This window comes from Triturus cristatus, chromosome 5_2 (genome assembly GCF_964204655.1).
Source record: "Triturus cristatus chromosome 5_2, aTriCri1.1, whole genome shotgun sequence".
Lineage (NCBI taxonomy): Eukaryota > Metazoa > Chordata > Amphibia > Caudata > Salamandridae > Triturus > Triturus cristatus.
The window spans coordinates 618,716,754-618,742,466 of record NC_140588.1 but is presented as its reverse complement, the minus strand read 5'-3'; the positions used below and the strand labels follow the sequence as shown (position 1 = coordinate 618,742,466).

Below are 25,713 nucleotides of genomic sequence, written 5' to 3'. Positions count from 1 at the left end.
GACATAATAGAGACCACGGCGTACGGCCCTACACTAGGTTCAAGATAGTGGTGTGACCTCTCTTTGGCACAAGAAACTAGTATACTCAGAGGACAGAAATGATAGGAGTCCCTGTACCGTTCATTAAGAAAGGAGTAGGACTATTATTTGTCTGGTGAAATGTACAGTTTTTGGTGCCTGTTAGCATCAACATGTTTTATGTTTCTAAATTGTATAGATGTATGTCTACTGTAAATATGGTCTAGATGTACAGAGTTTGTTTTTCTGCTAAAATGTTACATACAAAACACGGCAAGAAGGTAATTGTCTAGCTAGTCCTGCATAGGGTGAATGTGTTTTGGGAAAAGTAAACAAAAAACGTTTCATATATTCAAGTATAATCCAGAGCTAAATAAAAAATCCAACTGGAAAAAAAGAAAATTTGGATCTATGGTGTCAGAGGTAATTTGTTTTTGCATATAGTTTAGGATTCCTACCTCTGTACTCCTGAACAGAATCATTCCCCTGTTTTTTATCTGCTCTTTGAGTAGGCACCATGCCTACGAGGAAAGGTACATATAAAAGAGTCACAAGGCTAATTTTAGATGCCAGTGAGAAGGCATTCGTAACCTTCTTATACAAATCTCCCAAGACAGTTCTTGTTCCCCCCTTGCAGCACTCACCATAAGTTAGGATCAATTCCCTTAGTATTTCAATATCGAGTTGTCCCGTGAGCACTATACCAAAATACCACACAAAGAAACTAAAACTGGTACCACAAGTCCTCCTGACAAAGATTTACCCTGATGAAGACCTTTGCCATAAGAAGCGCCATCTAGTAGGTCGAAATGCGTTGGTTACATATTTCTGAGAGGCTCACTCAAAGAACCTAGCAATAACTTTGGTCCCGGATTGGACATAATAGAGCCCATGGCGTTCGTCCCTACACTAGGTTCAAGATAGTGGTGCGACCTCTCTTTGGCACAAGAAACTAGTGTACTCAAAGGACAGAAATGATAGGAGTCCCTGTACCGTTCATTAAGAAAGGAGTAGGACTATTATTTGTCTGGTGAAATGTACAGTTTTTCGTGCCTGTTAGCATCAACATGTTTTATGTTTGTAAATTGTATAGATGTCTGTCTACTGTAAATATGGTCTAGATGTACAGAGTATGTTTTTCTGCTAAAAGTTTACATACAAAACACGGCAAGAAGGTAATTGTCTAGCTAGTCCTACATAGGATGAATGTGTTTTGGGAAAAGTAAACAAAAAACGTTTCATATATTCAAGTATAATCCAGAGCTAAATAAAAAATCCAACTGGAAAAAAAGAAAATTTGGATCTATGGTGTCAGAGGTAATTTGTTTTTGCATATAGTTTAGGATTCCTACCTCTGTACTCCTGAACAGAATCATTCCCCTGTTTTTTATCTGCTCTTTGAGTAGGCACCATGCCTACGAGGGAAGGTACATATAAAAGAGTCACAAGGCTCATTTTAGATGCCAGTGAGAAGGCATTCGTAACCTTCTTTTACAAATCTCCCAAGACAGTTCTTGTTCCCCCCTTGCAGCACTCACCATAAGTTAGGATCAATTCCCTTAGTATTTCAATATCCAGTTGTCACATGAGCAGTACACCAAAATACCACATAAAAAAACTAAAACAGGTACCACAAGTCCTCCTGACAAAAATTTACCCTGATGAAGACCTTTGCCATTAGAAGCACCATCTAGAAGGTCGAAATGCGTTGGTTACATATTTCTGAGAGGCTCGTCCAAAGAACCTAGCAATCACTTTGGTCCCGGATTGGGACATAATAGAGACCACGGCGTACGGCCCTACACTAGGTTCAAGATAGTGGTGTGACCTCTCTTTGGCGCAAGAAACTAGTATACTCAGAGGAGAGAAATGATAGGAGTCCCTGTACCGTTCATTAAGAAAGGAGTAGGACTATTATTTGTCTGGTGAAATGTACAGTCTTTGGTGCCTGTTAGCATCAACATGTTTTATGTTTGTAAATTGTATAGATGTCTGTCTACTGTAAATATTGTCTAGATGTACAAAGTATGTTTTCTGCTCATATTTTACATACAAAACATGGCAAGAAGGTAATTGTCTAGCTAGTCCTGCATAAGGTGAATGTGTTTTGGGAAAAGTAAACAAAAAACGTTTCATATGTTCAAGTATAATCTAGGGATAAATAAAAAATCCAACTGGAGAAAAAGAAAATTTGGATCTATGGTGTCAGAGGTATTTGTTTTTGCACTTCAATAGGACAGAGGCACCACCAACCTTTTTTATGTTGGGTGAGGGCTGCAGGGAGCAACATTAAAAAAAAACACAGTAAGTCTCATTGTTCATTGAATTCATGACCCCAGGAGAGCTTGAAATACTTTCTAAAGCACTCTGAGCTGGAACTGTATGCTCTTCAGCTGTAGTGCAGGGCACCTTGTGGTTGGTTCCATGTCTGTACAGTAGTTGCCTAAAAAACTGTTAAAAATAGAATCATAGATATTTTAATGATTTTTTTAAATGCTTTAATGAAAATATTTTAAGACAATCACTTTTATCAAACATTGTAGTGTGTCAATTCATGAAATATACATTTGATCATACTTATTGGCGATTTGTTTACAAAGACTATAGGTCATTTCTGTATATGCTGATGTACTGGCCCCTTGATACAGCCAATATGCCCACCTGTTTTTGTATTTTGACCTTTTAAATCGGCCTTATTTAAAATTACACCCTTAAGATTGCAACACAACAGTCAGCCATGTGCTGCAGCTGGGGATTGGGTGCAGGCCGAAGGCTGTGAGTGGCATGGGGCGGTGACCTGTGGGAGCCAGATCCTGAACCCTACCTCACACCAAGCTTGGCAATTAACATCTTGCTTTACATTAAAACAACATAGAAATTCCGTGAAAATCCAAATGTAATGCTGAAGTTAAAATTAAGACTTTTAATAATGGATTACTTTCTATTTAAACAAGGTAGGAATTCACTGGAAAACAGAGGTTAAAGGGATGTTATAGTTAGGTGAAAGTTTTGTTCAAAACTTACCTTTTAAAAGAGCAAAACCACTGATGTGAGTTATAGGTAACTCAAGTACCTATAACTCGTGCTGTAAAGTAAGTATAACTTGGGCATTCGCCATGCACTGCTCAGTACGTCAAATATTCCATCACTCGCAGCATGCTGTATAACATTGATAACATCACTGTAACATCTGAAATAACATCAATGATAACAGCACCGTGCATGGTAGGGGCACAGTGTTCCAGATTAACTAGAGGGTAAGATTATATTTCTGTGAATAGTTTTGATGTTTTTAACTGTTCATTGGTTGGATTAACTATTTTATTATAAAGATAGAGAGTGCTTACTATAAAGTGGTAATTAGAAATGTGTTTATATACGTTAATCACGGTGGTAAATAATACATATTAGCACTTTCATCTTTGGCCTGTATTTCTTGAGTTTCATGAATTTGTATGTCAAAATATTTTGTTACAATGGGTGTAAATGGTTAGAACTTTTTATCTCTGTAGATTCTGCCTTGATTTTGCCTAGTGAAGCTTATGATTGCTGGTTTTTGTTTCATCTCTGTAGGCCTTCATGGAGGAGGTTAAATCCAGAGGTCCATATATTTATTCTGTATTGGAGTCGGCACAAGCCTTCTTGTCTCAGCATCCCTTTGAAGAATTGGAAGAACCTCTTCCTGAAAGCAAAGGTCAGTGGAAAGTTCTTCTTTATGCTTACGCCATAGTGCAGTTCTTTTACCCTGCATGATGTCTCTTTCTTAGTAGTTAACGGTGATGATCTACATACCTTGATTATATCTCTTCAAGATATGTAGATACATAGATGTGAAGCTGAGACCTGTAAATACATACATTCACCACTGGGTAGTAAATGTTAGGGCCACATTTCCATAGGCTATGGGTTTTTAGTTTGTAATAACTTTGGTGCCGTTAGACGAATCTCCACGAATCTTTAAAAATAAAGTCGCATACACCTCAGCCAGCTTCTACATGGAAAGCTAGAGGTGATCAATCAAGGTGGGGCCAAGAAAAGGGGGATTACCAAAACACGTTTTCCCCATATAGTTTCCCATTGGAACTTCAGACTCAGCTACAGCCAAAACGGGTGAATGGAATTACAACAAATTTGGCAGAAAGCTAGATCATTACCCAGAAACCTGACTTTTTGTGATTTCGTGTAAATCTGTTCCATAGTTTTCGAGGGCTTAAGGTTAAAAATGTATGTATATTGCATGTCCAGTCCCCTGGCCAGATAACAGTATTAAAAATATATTGGGGGGGGGGGGGCGGTAGTGACAGAGAGGGATTCCCTCACCGTCTTTGCTTGATATGGGGGGGGGGGTCCCGAAGACAAAAATGTAATTTAAAATGTTTTTTTACAGCTGATCTGCGGAGGATCAAGGGAGCCGGTGTAAATTTAAAAGAAAGGAAAAGTCGCCAGGGGCACCAATCTCATGCTGCCCCTCCCTAGCCATTTGAGGGTCACAGACACCCAATTCCCACCAGGGACCAATAGAATGTATATGTAGAGGGGGGGCGCAGCCCTCCGCCCTTAGCCATTTCAAAGGCCAGGAGACCCCATCTCAATGTTGTTAAGGGCTGTAGGGAGTGCAGCAGACTTCATTAGAACATTTGTAGAAAACTGACTGTAAGTCCACTGAGTAATTGAATACATGACCCCAGAAAAGCTTACCATTTTTTTTTTAAAGCACTCAGAGCTGGAGCTATATATTGCGAAAAAAGCCTTTTATATTTTGGTGTACTGATCCTTTGACAAAACCAGTAGATATGCCATTCTTACATGTCTTTATGTTGTTACTTTACAATAAAACAACATTCTGAAATTCACTGAAAAAAACAAAGGCTAAAGTGAAATTATAGTTAGGTGAAATATAATGTTTTAAACTTTAAAAACACTGACCAGTTATAACTGATTGAAGTGATTATAACTCATGCCCTCACCATGCACTGCTTATAACTCTGCCTATTAACCCCTTCGATGCTGCGCAGATTCCGCCGCTGTGCTGACGGAATCTTGCGCGGGTGTGGTCATGACGGAATGGTTCCGTCATGAGCACAGCTCAACCGTGGGTCATGACGGAACCATTCCGTCATGAGCACCGAAGGGGTTAAATCATTTATGAAACGTTCTATGACATCATTGATAACATCACTAATGTTATTTAAAGTTACATCATTTATGACAAATCTGGGCATGGTGGGGGAACGAGCTATAGGGTGGTTGGTTGTCTGTGACAGCTTGAAAACTGTTGGATGTAGTATGTGATCAAAACACCCACACATCACTGATAAATACAAAGTTTAAAATAAAGTTATGGTTAGCTTTGGTTTTAACACATAGCATAAGGTTAATTAGACCTCAGAGATTCATTAAAAAAGCACAGTTAAAGTGCAAATATGATTATGGATAAAATCTAAAACAACATCAAAATTTGCAAGGTATGGTTAGAACCACAATTCATAACACACAAAAAAACTGTGAAAGTTATAACTTGCACACTAGTTGCCATGCTTATAATCTCACAATATTTATAGCAATAAATAGGAACACCTAAAAAGACAATGCAATTAAATAACAACACATATTTAAACCAATAAATAATAATAAATAGTTGTCTTTTCCATAGTTTATGGGTAATCTGGTAGGGAAACTCATCTGCAAAGTCATTTATGACATGTGTAATCTGTAACCATTTTGTATCTATCACATTAGGTGTAAGCCATGGGAATGGAAATTTATAAGTTTGGCCCAATAACAGGTTGTTTAAGGCAACTGTACTAGTAAATGCTCAAGCACACATTTAAAACTGCAGTGGTTCTATGCTATCAAGAGAGTTAAGCAAAATTAGCAGGATAAAAACACTATTTACTGCCTCACAAATGGTATTTTACATTGACTTTACACAATTAAATAGGTCTTCCAAAGTCAGAAGGTCTCTTCAATGTGATTTTACCTTACTGTTGTAAAATTGGCATGTAACCTCCAATGTGTAATGTAATTTAAATGCCAAGACTCCCTTGAAATTTACATTGATGACTTAATTATTTTATGATTACATCATAAATGATGCCACATGTGTGATAAAGAATAACGCAGCAAACACACGAAGATGATGGACGGAGTGCTGAAACTTTTCAAACACTCACCCCTAGTCACATATCTGGGTTGAATCCATCATCATTCTTTAGCTCACTTTGCCACCCCAGTTCAGACACATCTATACACAGATCAGTCTTCATCCTGTGCCTCATGGGAACAGTTCACACCAAACTGCCAATCCATGTCTTCCCTGGACCGGAAACAAGCATCCTGGGGCCGGTTTCGGGCTAACAGCTCTCATCAGCCAGGCTAGCTTGAATCCAGTGGCAAACTGAGCAAGGGACCCACGTCTGGGCATACCCTGCCAACTTAGGGCGAACAAAGCAAACACAAGGAGATGATGAATGGAGTGCTGAAACCTTTCAAACACTCACCCCCAGTCACAGATCTGGGTTGAATCCATCATCATTCTTTAGCTCACTTTGCCATCCCAGTTCAGACACAGCTATATGTAAATCAGTCTTGACCCTGTGCCTCATGGGAACAGTCCAGACCGAACTGCCAAGCCATGTATTCCCTGGACCGGAAAAAAGTATCCTGGGACCGGTTTCGGGCTAACAGCCCTCATCAGCCAGGCTAGCTTGAATCCAGTGGCAAAGTGAGCAAGGGGCCCACGTCTGGGCATACCCTGATAACTTAGGGCGAACAAAGCAAACACAAGGAGCTGATGGACGGAGTGCTGAAACTTTTCAAACACTCACCCCCAGTCACAGATCTGGGTTGAATCCATCATCATTCTTTAGCTCACTTTGCCACCCAAGTTCAGACATAGCTATATGCAAATCAGTCTTGACTCTGTGCCTCATGGGAATTTACATTGATGACTTAATTATTTTATGATTACATCATTAATGATGCCACATATGTGATAAAGAGTAACACCAATAATGTCATCTGAAAGGCTCCTAGAATTATATGGAATCCAACAGTGACAAGAAGAACCTGTTGTAATGTATATGCCCTTTAATGTAAGCAGCTGGTGATAGAACAATTCATCCAACTGTATGGGAAGAAGTATTGACAGACACTCCTGGGATGTCAAGCAAAAAAGTACAGAGAAATGTTGACATGAGAAAGAAAAAACTGATGCAAGCTAGTGAGGTAGTTATTCTACAGGAAATGTCCAAGGAATAGAATTCACAGTCATGCACCTCCACTTTAATCTTGACAGAAACCTTTTTTGACAGAAAAATAATGATTCTTCTTTCAGTGAAATCTGTAGAGATAGAATTTGTTGCTGGTTCCTGCAGTGGGAAAAACAAAGACTAGTCATCTATTTCAATCGCAGATTCCTCCAACTGAAAATGTTTAGCGAACAGGTGTATTCCCACACTTATTCATAATGATAACATAGGACCTGATATAGAGTTTGACGGATGCTTTACCCTCTCACAAACATGACGAATATCGCGTCCTCCTTTTCACAAGTGCATTGAATCCTATGGCACTTGTAATAATGCGGATGGGATATCTATTACGTTAACCCGCCTGCCAAACTATAAATCAGGCTCTAAATGAGGCGCACATTTTGGAGTTTCAAGAAAATACTCTGTCAACATCTGCCAAGGAGGCAATGTGTGGATGCTTGGTGTAAGTCAAATGTTTAGTGGATGAATCTGCTTTGACTATTGTAGTGATATGGGTAATCTTTATGTTTAAAGATACAAGTGCTTAATTTATTGATTTTTGTCAGGTATAATACAACATATGCGTGTTTCCTGTCCTATGCTTACCTAATCTCCTTTCATTTATATGATTCCAAGGGCATGATACCTGTGGCCCAGCCCACTCACAGCTGTCGATAATGTAACGTTTATGCATGGCCAGCAAAGAGAAGACTTGGGCCTGTATCATTATCTCATTCGGTGGATAGCACAGATGCAAAACGGGTCCATGTTTGTATTTTTCTTTGAAATTGCACTGTCTACAGCTCATACATAAAGGGCGTTGATGCTGCAGATATCCCATGCCATATGCAGATCATCTAACAGCTGTAATGATAAGCTTATTGCTTTTGTAAGGGCAAAAGCCAGATTGATTGTCATCCACAGCACCAGAGGCCCCATGAGACCACAGAGCTGCTTGGCATCATGAAGTTCTAAGATTTTGTCCACAGTGAGGAGAAGAGCAACTGGCCACTACCTGGCTGGACTAGAGAGATTTAAATGTCACTTTTTCAGTTGCGCAATTGCACTACACTGTTTAAACGAGAAGGGGATTTTCCCAGTTACAAGGGATAAGATCAGAATGTGAATTAGAGTTAACTACAAAGTATCTTTTAGGGATGCCAGAAAGTGAATTAGGATTGGGTCAATGGGGAGTCTGATTTGCTTTTGCTGAGCAACTTTTCCAATCTGGACAAGGTGAAAAGTTTGAATTATTTCCAGAGAGCAGGTACATCTATACTAAAGTTAGGTTGAGACTGAAAAAGCACAAATTCATTGGAAGTTGTTTTTATTATTTTATCATTTTTGATGGAATAAAAATCAAGATTTTCACAAAGAGACTGTGATGGTGGAGTTGGAGCGAAAAGATGAAAGTTTGGCCACAATCTTAAAGATTTCATTTTGTTACTTTCATAACTTAAGGAGTCTAGCTTCCATCCACCAAGCGAGCTTGGTGGATGGTATGCTTATAGGATCTCAGCAAATCCTTATATTCATTTTTTTGTTTAGATGATAACGGAGCAACCATGAATTTCAGCTCTTTTAGAGGCACATTTCATTTCATGCAATTATTCATTGTGCCAAGGAGAGATGTTGATATATTTTCTAGTCATGTATTTAGCTTGAGTGGCTAAGTAGTGTGGTCCATAACCGGGGATGATTTTACTCATACTATTGAGAGGGGTTGGCATAGATTATGCCGAGCCGTAGGAGGATTCTAGGATAAAAATGATTGGTTCCAGAGAAATTTTATTCCATTTACGAGTCAACTTCTATGAGTGACTTAAAACATGAGAATGCGAAGGAAGGGGGACCGGGAATTTGAGGGAGTGTTGATTTGACCAAGCAACTGCAGTAGGGTTAATTGAACAGATTGTATTATCAAGAGAGATCAAAGAGCCTAACAAGTGTCCTGCAGTGTGACTGGAGGCCTTAGTGGGTTGTTGCAATCAGCACTCACTCAGAATCCGACAGTGAAGAACATTTCCGTTATTCACAGTTATATTTCAATATGTTCTGTATACTGTTAGAATCTAATTATTGTTCTTGATTTTAGATGTGTCGCCAAGGCATCGAATCCAGAACATCAGCCGCTTTGTCTGGAAACAGGCTAATGTGGCCAGCGAGCTGTGGGAGAAGCTCACTGCGCGCTGCATTGATCAGCACCGTCACATTGAGCGAACTTTGGAGCAGTTGCTTGAGCTCAAAGGCGCTATGGAAGAGCTCAACGTGACACTGACTCAAGCAGAAGGTGTCCGTGAAACCTGGGAGGCGATTGGGGACCTCTTCATTGACTCTTTACCAGACCACATACAGACAACCAAGGTACTGTCAGCTCGGCTCACCCGAGCCCTTCATTTACCTTATTATCCTCAAGCCTGGCAAACTGTTCCGAATCACATTCCTTGTGTATTTACAGTCTTATCAAAATTCTAGTGATTGTGAGTTTCTAAAATTTACAACAGATCTTTCAAAGTTTATTTACCATTACTGACAACTGTTTTCATTATGATGTATTTTTGAAACACTCTGGCCCTCATGACTTGTTGACCTCAATTGAATGCAATAATTATTGCTTCCGATAAAAAACAACTATGAGGTGTTTGGTATTAATAGAGCCTTATTAATATCACGTGCTTTATAGTTTTGGGCATAGCATTTATCAACCCACTCATAATGAGGGCATCTGTGCTCACGAAAAAAATCTCCATAAATAATACATAACCATGATATAATATACAGCCTACGAAAAGATTGATCATGCCTGATATATTCATTTACATATGTTAAGTGTAAAAGAACCACTATGGGTTCTCAAAACAGAAAATAAAACATAAACTAGTCACCACCGTCTGGAGGCATTAATAATTACCTTAATGAAATTTGTCAATTTGAAATATGTTTTGGTAGATTCATTATTTAAGTACAGTGGATTTTTTCCATTCACAGTGTGTAATACCAAACATAGTAAATTCATCAATTACATTTGTTTGCATGTCAAATCCTGGACATAGTGTCACATTCTGTCCCTATTCATATGGTATAAAATGCACTTAAAATTTGCGATGGACTGATTAGGCAGTGTCTGATTATATCTAGAATTTACAAATCAACAAATCTTATTTTCATACATTAACAGATTGTCTGCAGGTTCATCCGTGAGATTAGATATCTTTAATGTACTAGTTTCTCAGAATGGTCAAGTAAAATCAATCGAGTATTTAATTTTATCAGCTTGGTATGGACATAACAGAGGCTATTTTCTTTCTGGTCAAGGCTTAAATTCCTATATTCATAATTGTAAAACCCTTCCCATTAATTTTTCAATCTGTACTTTTCTACTAAGGAAGCTGGTAGCTTCATCTACATCAATAAAGACACATTAGGTGTCAGGATAGACTAATGCAGGTGAAATTTAAGATTACATATTGTTGTGCTCCCAATTCAAGTCTCAGTAAGCAATCGTTGATAACGTTGGATATAACACACATTTTTAGTAGTGTGCATCCCATTAAATCTGGGGTAACTGAGCACTCTTGAAAAAAATAACATTGCACAGCATAGTATAGTAGTCATGAACTTTCAGAAATGACGTACAAATGGTGCCTTCAAAAGAACTGTGAATAGTTTTTTAAGGCCACCTCCTGGGTCAAGTCTTCAGTGCTGGCATTCTCAAATGAGTTTCCAGGACAGCGGTGCTGTCAAAGTAGCCCCAAAGTAGCTATATTTATTCATATTTTCTAATTGTATCTCATTGGCATATCAATAATTGTTTTCGGAGCTATGCCCAAATACCATAATCTTTGTTTTTTTCAGTTTCATGGTTTCATTTTGTATGCTGTTGTCACCACTGTATGTTACTAATTTGTTTATAGGTTGTTGAGACATGAAAAAATAGATTAAGATCATCTTCATACGCAACCATAGACAATAATTTATCTCCCCCTCCCAAGGTACGAGGAAAAACATTTTACAACTTCGAAGGAGTTTTCTCGGTCTGCTGGGTATAAACTGAAAAGGGTTGCGCCAAAATAAACCCTAGATTTTGTCAATTTATCAGCTTTATCTCAGCAGTTACAGAACCTTTCGGATGGTTTTGTGCCATTACCTATGTATCCTGATGTAATGACACAATTAGGTGGAGAAAAGCTAGATTAGTTCCCAAACCACTAACTTTCTGGCAAAGTTTGGTCCTGACCACTCTGTCAAAGGCTGCCCTTTAGCCAACACAACAATAGTACAACCAACTTACCTCAGTGTGTAATTTGCTATCAACTTGAAGGCCACTATATTACGCAATCTAGATAGGCCAGCACAAAAATCTCATTTGGTAATTGGCAATACGTTGTTTTTGCATTCACTCTCATATTGTAATAGAATTATCTTTTCAAATAAGTTGCTTTATGCATCTATCAGTGTGAATACCTGTTAAATGCTTGGGGGCTTATTTATGAGAGGGTTGCATCACGTTTACACTACGCAATGTGGTACATGCGTGCTGCAAACCTCTAAGTCAGATATTTGAAGCCACGCAAAGCCACTTTGCGTGGCTCTGACTGGCTTCAAAGTTCTGGAGTAACACAACGCAGTGCAAATCACTGTGTTTTGTTACTCTGCCCTAGATAGGCGTTCCATGGTCATTGCGTGGGTGTTCCCACGCAGCTCCAATGCATTTTGACACATTTTCAGATTTACAAGAACTTGCAAACCTGGGAATGTGCCAAAATCTTACACCTTCCCTGGGAGGCGTAACAAGGAGACATATCTCTATTTATTCCTGCTCTTTCCCTGTAACATAGTGGAGTGCAGTAAGGTGACTTGCTGTGCTGCACTGCGTTAAAAGCTCATAAATGTGCCCCTTGGTGTAGAACAGTCACCTTGTTGTGTATTAGGAGCATCACATTCTCTTTCCATGAGTTGGTTATGCAACCAGTCTGAATGACAGCCAAAAACATTCAAAAATATAGTCTCCCAGAGCTTGCAGTTTAAGTAGTACAATGGGAATTCCATTTGGACTTGGTGCTCGTGAATGTTTTGACACTGATTTTAACTTTTTTAATACAGGCATTGTGCTTTCAAAGTTCCAGACACCCAGGCACATACAATATAGAGATTGAATAAATCCTACAGTAGGTGCATCTGTCAAGCAAATCTTTCCCCATCACCCTATCTTACATTATGGGCCTGACACCAGTACTTCATTTGTGCCAGTCTTTGCAAGTGTTCAGCACGGCACTTATTTTGTAACACTAGCCTATATTTATGACAGTCTACCACATGAGCAGAGTTTTTAACAAATCAATAGAGGGTTAAAAATATTAATTCCAATGCACCCAGGTCTTTCTTATGTGTCACGTGGCATAGTCTAAAATGTCCCATTTATAGGAGTGAAATGGTCCCTAGGTGGTGTTGGTACTGGTGTTTTGCATGCCTGGCGGGGACAGGAGGTGGTGCAGGCTGCAGTAGTCACCGGAGAATTGTCTTCTTGTGCCCTGGCACTCATTTATTTATTAGGTCTCGCCTGACCCAGCGCATGCGCTGGTCTGGCGAGACTTATTGAGAGGGCTCCAAAAAGTGCTACCAGGCCAGCCTAGAGCTACAGTGCATGTACGCGGGCGCGCGCGCCGCTTTTACCGCGATTACTTTCACTTTCACGGCCGCTTTGATGTTTGATCGCGATGGCGATCACTTTCACGGCCGCTTGGCATAGCCAATAGGTTTCGCTTTTGGTGCCTTATAAGTATTTAGTTATGCAACTGTTGAATGGCTAAATACTTATAAGGTCCCAAAGGCGAGACCTATTGGCTATGTCAATTCTTGTTTATTACAACTTGTGAACTGCTTGTAACTATGTAAATGTGTGGAAACAAACTTATTGGAAAGAGAATTGACATTCCCATTAAACTTGATGAAAGTCATGGTCATTGAAGCATTCACTGACTTACATGAGAGGTCTTTGCATCGAATGTTGTATTCAGATTTCACTGAAAGTACTAGCCAGTGTAGAAAGATATGTTTATGACACCAGCAAATCTGGAAAGGAGGTTCTCCGACTCCGAACAAAGCATTTGGAGAAGACAGTAGTGGAGATGTTCTAAATCAACGCCAAGGCAGAATCGATATTTCAGCTGGCCATGCATAGCATGCAATAGCCTGCAAAATATTACACAGGAGGACATACAAAGGGCAGATTGTCAGTGAGTCAAAAGGACATTTTAGCTGGGGCTAAATTGCAGAAGTGAAAGGGAAATCCACTAATCTGTAAGAAAGAAAACATTTATGAAGGTCATAGTTCATTGAGCACAAAATCTGCCTACCCTCGTTCTATGGGAGTTGCTGAAACTGAACAAAATAATGTTTGTAGAGTGATGGCAGAGCTCTGCCAGAGAGTAGTATTTTGCAGTTTTATTTGTTCAGTGTTCTCTCTTAAAAACAAATGTAGCCCGTCGGCAGAATATAACTGCCATGGCAGTTTGTTTGCGCACTGTAACCCTTATGCATAGGACATAAACCATAAAGCATGCCAAACCCTAGCAATTTATTACAAGGCAAGGCACAGAATAGTATCAAGGAATGGCAGAGAATGTAACATGTCTTACAACAAATATCCTGCAGACGTAGCAGGGTCTGATCATTTTTCGAACCGACATGTTTATCTCTATTTTCTTATTTATTCAACCATCAAACATGGCGCTTCTGCACTGAACAGTATTACAGCACGTTATATGCTGAATACTTTTCAGTAAATTGGCAAATAAATCACTTTGCCTGAAAATTTGTAAATGTGTTTGAAGATGGCAGCCATTACTTTAGAAAGAAGACAGGCCGAATAGAGGAGACTTTAGTTCCTGAAGGCAAGCAGGGGTGCTCAGTTCTTTTTTCACTATGAGTAAAGAGTTCTGGGGAGTGGTTAGAGCTCCAAAGAAGCAGATATTCTGTCCCAGAGTTGTTCTGAGTTTGAGGGAATCCATTATTAGAGAATTATTATGTTCACCTGAAATTGTTATGGTGTGGTGGAGAGCCTTGTCAGCAAGGCAGCAACATTAGAATGTAATCCTTGCATTTAGAGGCACCCGCTTGAGTTCACGTGGTATGGAGTGGATCCTGTTTTCAGAATTCCTTTGGCTGCTGCGTGCAGCATGCGCGGAGTGTGGTAAAGCGAATTGTAAGACAACAGCTAGAATTGCATTCCCAAAGTGTCGGCTATAAACAGCAAAAGCATAAACAGCTAATGTCAGGGGGTTTGCAGAGATAAGTGTTTATGTTACTTGATGGGCTGGAGGAAGAAGGGGGATTCTTCCAGCCTGTTGATGTGTGGTGTGTGATTATGGGGTAACTAAGAATGAATCAAGGGATCTTACCATAGAGAAGTATGTGAGAAAGAAGCCATCGCCGTCCAGTGAGGTTATAATTGAAGTGTCTAGTTTGTATCTTTGAGAATGGCAACCTATGTTCACCATGTTACATGTTGGTTTTTTTAACTGTTGAATTTTAATCAAGTTCTGCTCCATCATGGGTCCCGAGGTTAGAAAAAGAGGATTGCTGACTGTGGGAACAGAAGGCAGTGTAGATATTTCAGCCAGATGGTCTGTTGGTATGGACTACCAGGTGATTTTATTGTATGCCTTCATAGATCCTGATTATAAAGGCCTCTGTAAATGGTCATGTATTTACAAGACCAGTGAAATACTCATTGTGAAGTATTTTCTGGGTGATGCATTTACCGTCGCCAAGGAGTTTGCACAAATTGTGGAAAGGGCACAAGGTATCAATGTTTACTACTTCATATACTTCCTGTATAGGATGTTTCGCTTACATTTTACCCTGGGTGCAATTTGGCAGGTTTAACATTTTGTTTACTTCAAAAGTTTGAATTCTGATCCCTCAACAAACTCCCATTTGCGTGGGCATCAGAATTTCCCTCCACACTCGTAAGGCCATAGAGTATTGGGAATAAAAATAATCACATTGTGCTCTCCTGATAAATATCATGTTTAGGGTTTAGACGCTTGCCTGTATTCCGGATCCGAGTCTTCCGCTATCCAAGGTAAGGGAAACTGTTTCCAGAAGTCAAAATTACACCACGCACTGGAATATGGTTGGCAAGTGCCCTCGACAAGCTACTACATTCTCCAGAGAAAAAAGCCAAAGGTGTAAAAAAAACTCCTTGTTGGATGAACACTTCAAAAGATTGAAGAAGACAGGACTCAGTAATTCAACAGTGGAGTTCTACTGGAGCGAGGAGTCATGATCAGCAAGTGGAGGGAGCGAAGGAACAAGCGTAGGAACACAGCTGTGTTGTGAACCGTCCCCCAGCCTGACTGCAGCTCTTTACTGTAGCAGAACAGAAAATGGAAATGACATCAAACACCACAACATGAAACACAATGGAGTTGGAAAACCAGGTAGGTGCCAAGGAGCAATGATGATTAAGGATTAAGTTTAGACTTAGGACTACTAAATTGAGAAAAATCCTAATTTTAAGAAATTCGGTATTCACAGAAGGCATTTAGGAGTCCTAAAGTTAGGAGTCCTAACTATACTAGTAGTAAACTGAGAAAAATCCTAATTTTAAGACTTCCGGTAGTCACAGAAGGCACTTAGGAGTCCTAAAGTTAGGAGTCCTAAACTTAGGACTACTAAATTGAGAAAAATTCTAATTTTAAGAATTTCGGTATTCACAGAAGGCATTTAGGAGTCCTAAAGTTAGGAGTCCTAACTATACTACTACTAAACTGAGAAAAATCCTAATTTTAATACTTTCGGTAGTCACAGAAGGCATTTAGGAGTCCTAAAGTTAGGACTCCGAACTTCTGTGAATACCGAAATGAGTAAGTGCCTTCTGTGAATACCAAAATGAGTAAGTGCCTTCTGTGAATACCAAAATGGTAGTAAGTTTAGGATTTTGTCTTAAGTTAGTTCTGTGAATCGGGCCCTACATATTTAAGTACAGCAGATCAGTGTCAAGGCATGACTCATTTAATCAACATATAAGCAAAGACTGGATTCTAATGCTACTAAAACTTCACAACATGACAGATTTTAAAACACTTATCTGTCAGCAAATACATGATGTTACCAAATGATTCTCTCACACTGATCCCAAATACACACTAACTCACAGTGTGATTCTAGACAAGCACCACTATCCCTATGAGTTTACCAAAACTCATTCACTACTCTGGAAGAGTTAATGGTACTGCACATAATCTACATATTTAAGTACACCACATCAGTGTCAAAGCATGACTCATTTAATCATCGCATAAGCAAAGACTGGATTCTAATCCTACTAAAACTTCACAACATGACAGGTTTTAAAACAGTTATCTGTCAGCAAATACATGATGTTACCAAATGCGTCTCTCACAGTGATCCCAAATGCACACTAACTCAGTGTGATTCTAGACAAGCACCACTATCCCTATTAGTTTACCAAAACTCATTCACTACAGTGCAAGTGGTAAGAGAACTGCACACAATCTACATATTTCAGAACTGCAATTTACTGTCAATGCCTGACTCATATAATGAAAGCATAAGCCATAGCTGTCTTCTAATGCTACTAAAACTTGACAACATGACATGTTTTACAACACTTATCTGTCAGCAAATACACAATGTTACCAAACACTTCTCTCACAGTGGTTCCTAAATGCTCACAGACTCAGTGTGATTCTAGACAAACAACACTATCCCTAGGAGTTTACCAAAACTCATTCACTACAGTGGAAGTGGTAAAGGAACTGCAGACAATCTACATATTTCACGGCTACACTTTAATGTCAATGCCTGACTAATTTAAGCAACGCATAAGCAAAGACTGGCTTCTAATGCTACTAAAACTTGACAACATGACAGGTTTTAAAACAGTTATCTGTCAGTAAATACACAATGTTACCAAATGATTCTCCCACAATCCTTACCCAAATGCACACAGACTCACAGTGTGATTTTAGACAATCAACACTATCGTAGGACTTTACCAAAACTCATACACTAGTGTGGAAGGGGTAAGGGGACTGCACACAATCTACATATTTAAGTACAGCACATCAGTGTCAAGTCATGACTCATTTAATCAATATATAAGGAAAGACTGGATTCTAATGCTACTAAAACTACACAACATGACATATTTTGAAACAGTTATCTGTCAGCAAATACATGATGTTACCAAATGATTCACTCACACTGATCCCAAATACACACTAACTCACAGTGTGATTCTAGACAAGCACCACTATCCCTATGAGTTTACCAAAACTCATTCACTACAGTGCAAGTGGTAAGGGAACTGCACACAATCTACATATTTCAGGACTGCACTTTTCTGTCAAAGCCTGACTCATTTAATCAAATCATAAGCCATAACTGTCTTCTAATGCTACTAAAACTTCACAACATGACAAGTTAAAACAGTTATCTGTCAGCAAATACACGATGTCACCAAATGATTCTCTCACAGTGGTTCCCAAATGCACACAGACTCACTGTGTGATTCTAAACAAACGACACTATCCCTTGCACTATATCAAAACACATTTCTTCATCTAGAAGTAGTACTACATTTTAGTATAGAAACATAACATAACTAATTTCACAAATTCATAAACAATGACTGGTTTCTAATTCTACCAAAATATAAAAACTGCACAGTTATCTGTTTACAAACACATGAAAAACACAAATGCTTATCACAGAATGATTTCTACATGCACACACATTGTAGAGAAAAAAAGTACTCCCTACACTTTAGCAGGAAAAATACATTAGTCTGATTAAAATCAAAATAGTCCACATACATCCCCTCACAATTAAATAACTCATCTTTCAAGTTCTTTTGTAGATTAAGAAGTATATAAATCACTCACCATATTTTCTTTTACAGAATCTCTGCACTGTGCACCTCTCAGCAAAAGCAAAGAATGAAAAAGTTTCCCTTTCATTTTCCACACATATACATGTAAACATCAAATCCCAATCCTTTGCACATAAACTCAAAAGCAAACAGACATTTCTATTGGTTAAACATTTCAACCCTTTCTAACTGAAATACATTTCAACCCTTTCCCCAATCTGCCTTCTGCCTGTTACCATAGAAACAGGTCATTTAACACTGCACTGAGCTCATAGGTCACAAGTTCAGCACACAATGTTCCTACACAAGACAGGAAGTGTGCTTGACTTTTCAACATATCAGCTTATCATACATTATGGCCATACACCAGGGAGCCGCACAGTGATAAAAAAAAAGAAAGGCCTAGCCGCGGGGTTGGGTTTTCAGGGGCCGAAATCCCTCCTTTCATTGCTCAATTTTTTTAAATAAAAATGGAACAGGCCCCGGGCGATGGGGGCCACAATGATCAAGGGAAGGGGGTCACACAGCCCCCCTTCCTAAAAAAAAACCTTGCAACTTGTCGGAGGTTCTGTCCTCTCAATACACTACTCTGCAAACGTGCCTCCTGGTGCGCTTTTGGTTGGGGGATGAAGTACCCTTCGATGCTGAGGGTCCTTAGGGGCCAACTAGCCCACCTGTTACTCCAGTAACACAGTGGGATTGATGAGAGGTGTTAGGAGGCCAAACCCCTTATTACACCATTCTAGAAACATGCCTCTTGGGGCACTGCTGGTGGGGCGATGAGGTCCACTTGTGTCCTGAGGACTTCTGGACTAAAGTGGACTTCATGCCCCAAGCAGCAGTGGGCCAGGAGGCATGTTTGCAGAGTGGTGGAGAAAAGGGTCCTGGCCCCCTGACCACCTCTCAGCAATCGAGCTGTGTGGGGCTTACTGGATGTAACAGGAGGGCGAGTTGGCACCCAGGGACCCTCAAGAGGCAAGGGGACTCAGAGTAGCCAACCATGATTGTAGTCCAAAATTTACAGTACAATATTGTGCCAATATTCAGATACAATAGTGCTCTGTGTGCAAAGATCATACAGCTATGACAATAAGAGATAGTTTATCAAAGGTAAAACATGATTTTAGCTACTAAAATTGCTAAAATTAAGGCACCATAAGACCATAAAATTCTGTATGGCTAGCTAGCTGAAGTGCAATGTCAGCAGCATATAAACTCATTCTACAGATAACAAAAGCAGTTAGAAATAATTTATCAGACATAAAACCTGCTTTTAGCACCTAAAATTGAGATTAAGAGACTGTAAGACAATAAGGTTCTGTATAGGTTGCAAAAACCAATGTGCAAAGTCAGCAGCGTTTAGACTCTTTCTACAGATGGCAGGGACCATTGTGCAAAACCAAGCAGTTTATAAGTTCCTGTTAAACGTGCAAATCGGCAAATAATTGAGGAGCTACTTTGGGCTGTGGGTCATTATCCTTTCCAAGTTATTTTAGCATCCTGCAGTTTCAGTTTGCGATCAAATAAAAATGTACATGATTATCTACTGGTCGATGATCTATTTAGCGAAGAATTTCTTTTCAGCAATGCTCAGGAATCGTACAAGGCGACAGGCTAACTGAAACTCTCCACCAGTAAAGCATGCTTTCACTGCCTGCCTGCATGTTCTTATTCCCTTGACATTGAAGAGGGGCGTTAGCAGTAGTCTGCGTTCATATATAAGTTTCCCACATATGAACAGCAGATGTATCATGTCCTTGTTTGCTGCCCCACAGTGGCAGCAACTGAAGGTTATCTGTGGGCGTTTCCATAGTGGTAAACAGAGCAGAGATGGGATGATGCTAAGTCAGTGCTGAAGATATTTTTCTTTAGTTGCTTTGGTAAACCCTGCCTCTAGGTAAGACTGTGGAGATGCCTTGGGGTTACTGTGAAGAGTGAACCATCCGTGCACTCTACCTGGCAGCAGTGCTCTGTCCTCTGCTAAGGAAGCCCTTTTGACAGTTTTATTGACAAGCTATTTGAAGCTGTTGTATGTCCCTGAGGCCTCTCAGAGATCACGTAGGCCCAGTTGATCTATTGACTCTTGCAAGTAGGACTTAGCTGCACTGCTGCTTTTCCAATAATGGGTATATAATGAACCAGTCTCAGCTCTCTTGAACTTGTACCAGGTTTTGATGTAAGCGCTTCTGTGTGCGAGTTGTTGCATCTGCATACCAAATTCCAGTCTTATTTGTGCCGGTGAAGTGTATTTTGGTGAGTTAAAAATCATTCTCAATGCTCTCGTTACTATACCATCCATCATGCTGGTGTCCCTACCCATCATACACTCTTTCACATAGGTGATAGTTGGAATGAGCTTCGCCTGTATCACCTGAATCAGTGGAGGGAAACTTGGTCCAGCGAGTTTGATCTTGAAATTTTTTTTTCCTGCTACTTCTGTTGTAACCCCTCTTCTTTATAACGCCTCTTTATGAGCCACAAATGTACCTTTGCTGTTATTATGACCCCAAGATATTCATATTCGTTGACTGTTTCTAGCCATTGCCTGCCAAATGCCAGTTATGCTTTTGAGTGACCTTTTTTGGTATAACTGCATGACTTTGGAGTTGTCAAAGTTTATGTTCAACCCATTTTCAGCAACATAACTTTGAGTGGTGTCCAGTAAGTGTTGGAGGCTGACCGGAGTTTGGCTGATGAGCACAAAGTCATCAGCGTATAATAGGTTCAAAAGGGCAACTCCACCCATCTTTGGAGCATGGGAATTCCACTTGTCCAACTTGGTTGATAGATCTGACATAAAGAGATTGAACAAGTTGGGCCTTGTTTCAGCCCCTTTGCATTTGGAATCCTTCTTGTCAGATGGTCGCCAGCTCCCTTCTTCACTTGGATCCAAGTGTCTGTCTGTAGGTGGAATATTTCTTTTGGTGAGTTTGCCCCACAATTTCATTCTGTCTATGTGGTCGAAGGCTAAGTAGTAATCGATGAAGCAGACGTATAATGGCAAGTTGGCATCTTTTACAGTGTTCATCAGCAGGTAGAGAATTTGTATATTTGTGGTAGTTCCCACGTGCTTACTGAAACCTGTTTGATTGAGGGGGGATGACTGCATTTTCTGATGCCAAATCTGTAAGTTCTTCTAGGATGAGGCTAACTTAATATTGAATATCATTGCATATTAAGGCGACCAGCCTGTAGTTTTTTGCCTCATTCTTGACACCTTTCTTGTAGATTGGAGAAATAATTGATCCCCTCCAAGGAGCTGGGATTGTTTCTGTTTGAAGAATATGCTCAAAAACTGTTTCAATGCTTCCGCACAGTAATCCTGATCTAGTTTAAACAAGACCAGGGGTATTCCGTATGGACTCAGCGCACCTTCCCTCCAGCCTTTGGTTATCCTGTTTGTGATATGTTTGGAAGTGATTGTGATTTTGAAGGTTGCCTGAGGATGTTTGGATCATGAGTTCTTCCTCCATCTGTATAACCTATGTTGACCTCTTCATTTGCACTGCTGTGTGATTCCGTGTTTAAATGATACCAGAGAGAGCTTACCCAGGCCTCTTCTGTCAAGTGGGAGCTAACTCCATGAACTGTGGGAGTCTGTCATCTATTTACTGTGCTCCAAAATCATGCACTGTAATTGATTTTTATGCCATGGAGTAGATTGGCCCAAAGCATCTCTTCTGCTTCCCTTTTCGAATGATAAATTTTCTTTTTCTTAGTCGCTTTTAATTGCCTTAACTCCTTTAAGGCGTTAATATCCGGGCGGTTAGGCGAAACTTCTGCAGTGATCTGTTAATTGCTTTCATAAGATGTCGAATTTGCCTATTTTGTGAAGTGGAGAGGCGATCGGCTGGCGTGATTTTTGATATGGAGTTATTCCCATGTTGAGGCTTTTCTCTTATCATCAACCGTGGCTCTTCATTTGCTGAGTGAGCTTCTCCCAATGTTTTAGTGAAGTTTTCTCAGTTAGTTGTTACTTTTGGGCCAGCCATTTGATTTCCTCCAAAAGATTCTTCGCAAAAGCCGACGGTCTGTCGGGGTGGTGGGTTTTGCACTGTATGTATGTAGCTAGGATCCTTCACTGGCTGGTTTAGGTTTGCACCCTGCACACTAATTGTGATTTCCTGTGGGAGATGGTCACTATGATCTTTTGCTCCTAGATAAAAGTCTGCTATTTTGCAAATCAAGGGAAGGGTTACAAAAGTGTAGTCTATTGTGGTGCTGGCTGACACATTGTGAAAGGATGCTGCAGGGGTCGATCTACCGGGTAGCGCCCGTTTGATGCGCAATAACTTATATGTTCCATATCCCTCAGTAGATTTTTAGCTAACCTGGTGCTTTCCCTACTTCTTGTTTTCCTGCTGTGGGCTGTTCCATGCAGAAAGATGTTCTTCCAAGAAGTAGTCCTCTTCCGGTGGCTCCAGCAAGTACATGTTCAAATCGCCCGTTAGTACAAAATTTGGTGTAGGCTCGTCCGTAACCTTATTAGTTCCTCTCCCAGGAGTTTCACTCCATTGAGCTTATTACGTGGGAGCAGGCATACACTAGTGAGCATCAGGTGTAGGTCATTGTCGCAGCTTCTTATGTCCACTCTAAGTGATTGTGTGGCATTGGTGAATGTTGATTTTGTATCCAGCACCTTAGCCGCATTAATGCTCTTTAATGAAGTATATATTGCAAGTCCTCCTTTTAAATGTCAGAATTTAGCACTTGTTGAAGTTCGAAAAGGATTCCTTGAAGATGAAATGGTTGATCTAACCAAGTCTCTTGAAGAAAAATAAGATTGAAGGTTTGAAAATATAGCAGTAGCTGTGAGTCCATTGTTTTATTTCGCAGGACGTTACAGTCCCAAGAGCATAATCGTAAATGGGTATTGTCCATTGGGGACAGTTTTGTTCCAAGTTAGGCATTATTACTCTGAATATTTATTGTTCTAGCTAGCCAACCACAATCGTCTGATATTGAGGTATCAATCTTGGCTTGCCTCACCCTCCAGCCATCAGCTGTCTCCTTGTATACTGAGGATGTGCTCAGTGTCCCTCTAAGCACGGATTGTGGCTTCATCGTAGTGTGCATGAGGTGGGGGTTTGGCTGCTCATTAAATTTTGGTAGTAGGGATTCCAGATAACCTATTTTTTGATAGGGCATCAATTTGATCCACCAGACGTTTAATTGTGCTTCCTCATCCTTTACCCTCTTTGCTATTTCAAGTGATGCCCAGGTTGCTTTTGTCACCACGCTCGCTGAGAGATATTTGTACTCTTTGAACTCAATTGATTCCAGATTACAGGATCTTAGATCCACCGGTCTACTGATTGATGTTAGTAGTCACAGAACATTCCCTCTGTTGAGAATGTCATCCCGGGCATCTGGACTTATACTCTGGGATGTGCAGAATAGTATGGGTTTTTGACTGTGCCACAAGTAATTTAAGGAGTTGGCTTGATATACTCATTCTTCCAATTTGGGGGGACGTTTTGACTCCATCTGTGCTGATTCCATGGTACTTTCTGTTGTTAGAATTTTAGTTGAAGGTTCATCCTGTAAAGCTACTATCTTCCCCTCTATTGTGTCAGTTCTTCGGTCTTCCTGGCTGTTGCCACCCCAACTCCCTTGGGCCACCTCAGCTGCTTCGACGTTTGTACCAGGTTGGTTAAGGTTATTTTGCATGTTTACTGTTGTTATTTCGTTGTTTACCCCCTGCACTGGGCTTCCCTTGCTGGAATAGCAGAGCTGGTTGGGAAGAATGCTGTTATACCGGTCTTCCTTTTGCTGCCGTTCTTCCTCTGTTTCCGGTGTTCCTTTGAGGCAGATAATGTTTTTGCTCCAGCCTTGTCCTTATTGACTGCCCTGGCTGAGGGAAATCCTTTCTGGTAGCTGACTCCTCCAAGGGTCTGGGTGGCTGCCCAACAATCTCTTTATCTTTAGAGTCTGCATTTCTCTGAGAATGATCATTTTGTTTTTGAACATTTTCCCTGCTGGTTCCATCCCTCTGAACCTTCTCAGTTGTTGCTCAGTTGTTATATTATCCATCACAGGGCTGGCTTGGGATGCTACCCTTGTGGTATTAATTGCCTATTTTATATCAGACAGGAGATCCCCCATTGCAGAGGGTAATGTTGATAGTTTGTCAACTATTGCGACACAAGTGCAACATGATTTAGTTAGTTGCGTTTCAGCCAGAGCCCTTCTAATCAGATTATTCATGCTAGATAGTTTGGTATGGATATTTGTGACATGTATGGCAAGGAAATTAAGGTGAGGTAGTAATTATCAGATTGGTATTGCATTGATTTACAGTTGCATAGTATTTAATAAAGATGTCCATTTACTGTCTGTCCCATTCTGCTTCTCCTCAGTATTCAATATTCAGGATTGCAGGCGTTTTGCTGTCCTTCTCTTGAGATAATTCAGGGGTTTATGAAGCAACCAATTCTTTCCACTCTTGCAATGAGAGATATGATGTATTTAATGTGTCGCCATTTGCAATCTCTGTATCTAGCCTCTCTGGGAGGGAAATCGTTATCAGGGGCACTGTTTGAAGCCTGCTTTGTGGGTGAGAGCGTAGCCAGGTAAGGTTAACAATGTTTGGCTCCATTGCTTGACTTGTGATATGATAAGTCAGAATTGATAATACTTTGTGTAGCTTCATTTAGGTGTGAATAAGTTGTGGTGCTCATGCCATCCTATTCACATTTGCCTGAGAGTTCCTTCGCTTCTTGAATTTGTGAAACAGTGCTTGTTTTAAGTTTTTCCTTGAGGGAGGCCTCAATGAAGGTTTGTTCATTGCAATGTGTAGGTATCTCTGTTTCCACAATGGACATCAATGGTGCACAGTGATTTTGTGGCAATTTCCTAGTTGTATTTGAGTTTGGTAATATAACTGTTGGTTCTAGTGGAGCCCTTGTGACCCCAACCTCTCTGAGAATGTGGCATCATTACAGTCATTTCTCTGTATATTGAGCATTTATGCTGCAATCTCCTCTATAGAGTGATTAAGAGAGAGCATGCTTGTGTCTTCCAAGATCGTATTAATTATTTGCCCTTTGGGCGCCATTGCTCCTTGGTGGATTCCATTGCCCGAGCTTCTTTTGCCTTGTTTGTGTTTCCTTCATTTGTCATTGCTGGCTTGACGCCTAAGGTGTTGGTCTGATTTATAACTACTGGGTTCAGAAGGGATGGGAGGCTATTGAGCCTCTCATTACCTGCGCATAGCACAGCCCCTGCATCCTTCATGAAGAAAAATATTGTGTAGATCCTTGGCTGATACCCTGTTGTTGTGGCAATTGTGGCAGATTCTACTCCTACCAAAGTCGGGTAAGGGGTTGAGGCACTTTCCTCTGCTAGTATCCTTTTTTTGATTGCTTCGCTTGTCCCTTTGCAACTCCTTTTCCTTTTGTTATTCGTTGATTATCCAGTTTGCCTCTATCTCCCTGATCTCATGTCGGTGCGATCAACCTGGCCTGGCCACCTCCTAAGTTTTCCTGCTTTGAACCTCCTTGTGAACAGCCTCAAGTCCCACATTCTTAGGTCTGGGCAAAT

General features: G+C 40.2%; 1 protein-coding gene across 2 annotated transcripts in view; it reads left to right on the top strand.

The window, feature by feature from the left end:
• The window catches only part of DRP2 (dystrophin related protein 2), a 955,857-nt gene that overhangs the window by 699,543 nt on the left and 230,601 nt on the right, over nucleotides 1–25,713 (top strand). For both annotated transcript variants that reach the window (XM_085607714.1, XM_085607715.1), the window contains 2 exons: nucleotides 3,592–3,712; nucleotides 9,367–9,635. In XM_085607714.1, the coding sequence (XP_085463840.1) occupies nucleotides 3,592–3,712; nucleotides 9,367–9,635 (390 nt within the window). The remainder of the gene's footprint in view (nucleotides 1–3,591; nucleotides 3,713–9,366; nucleotides 9,636–25,713) is intronic.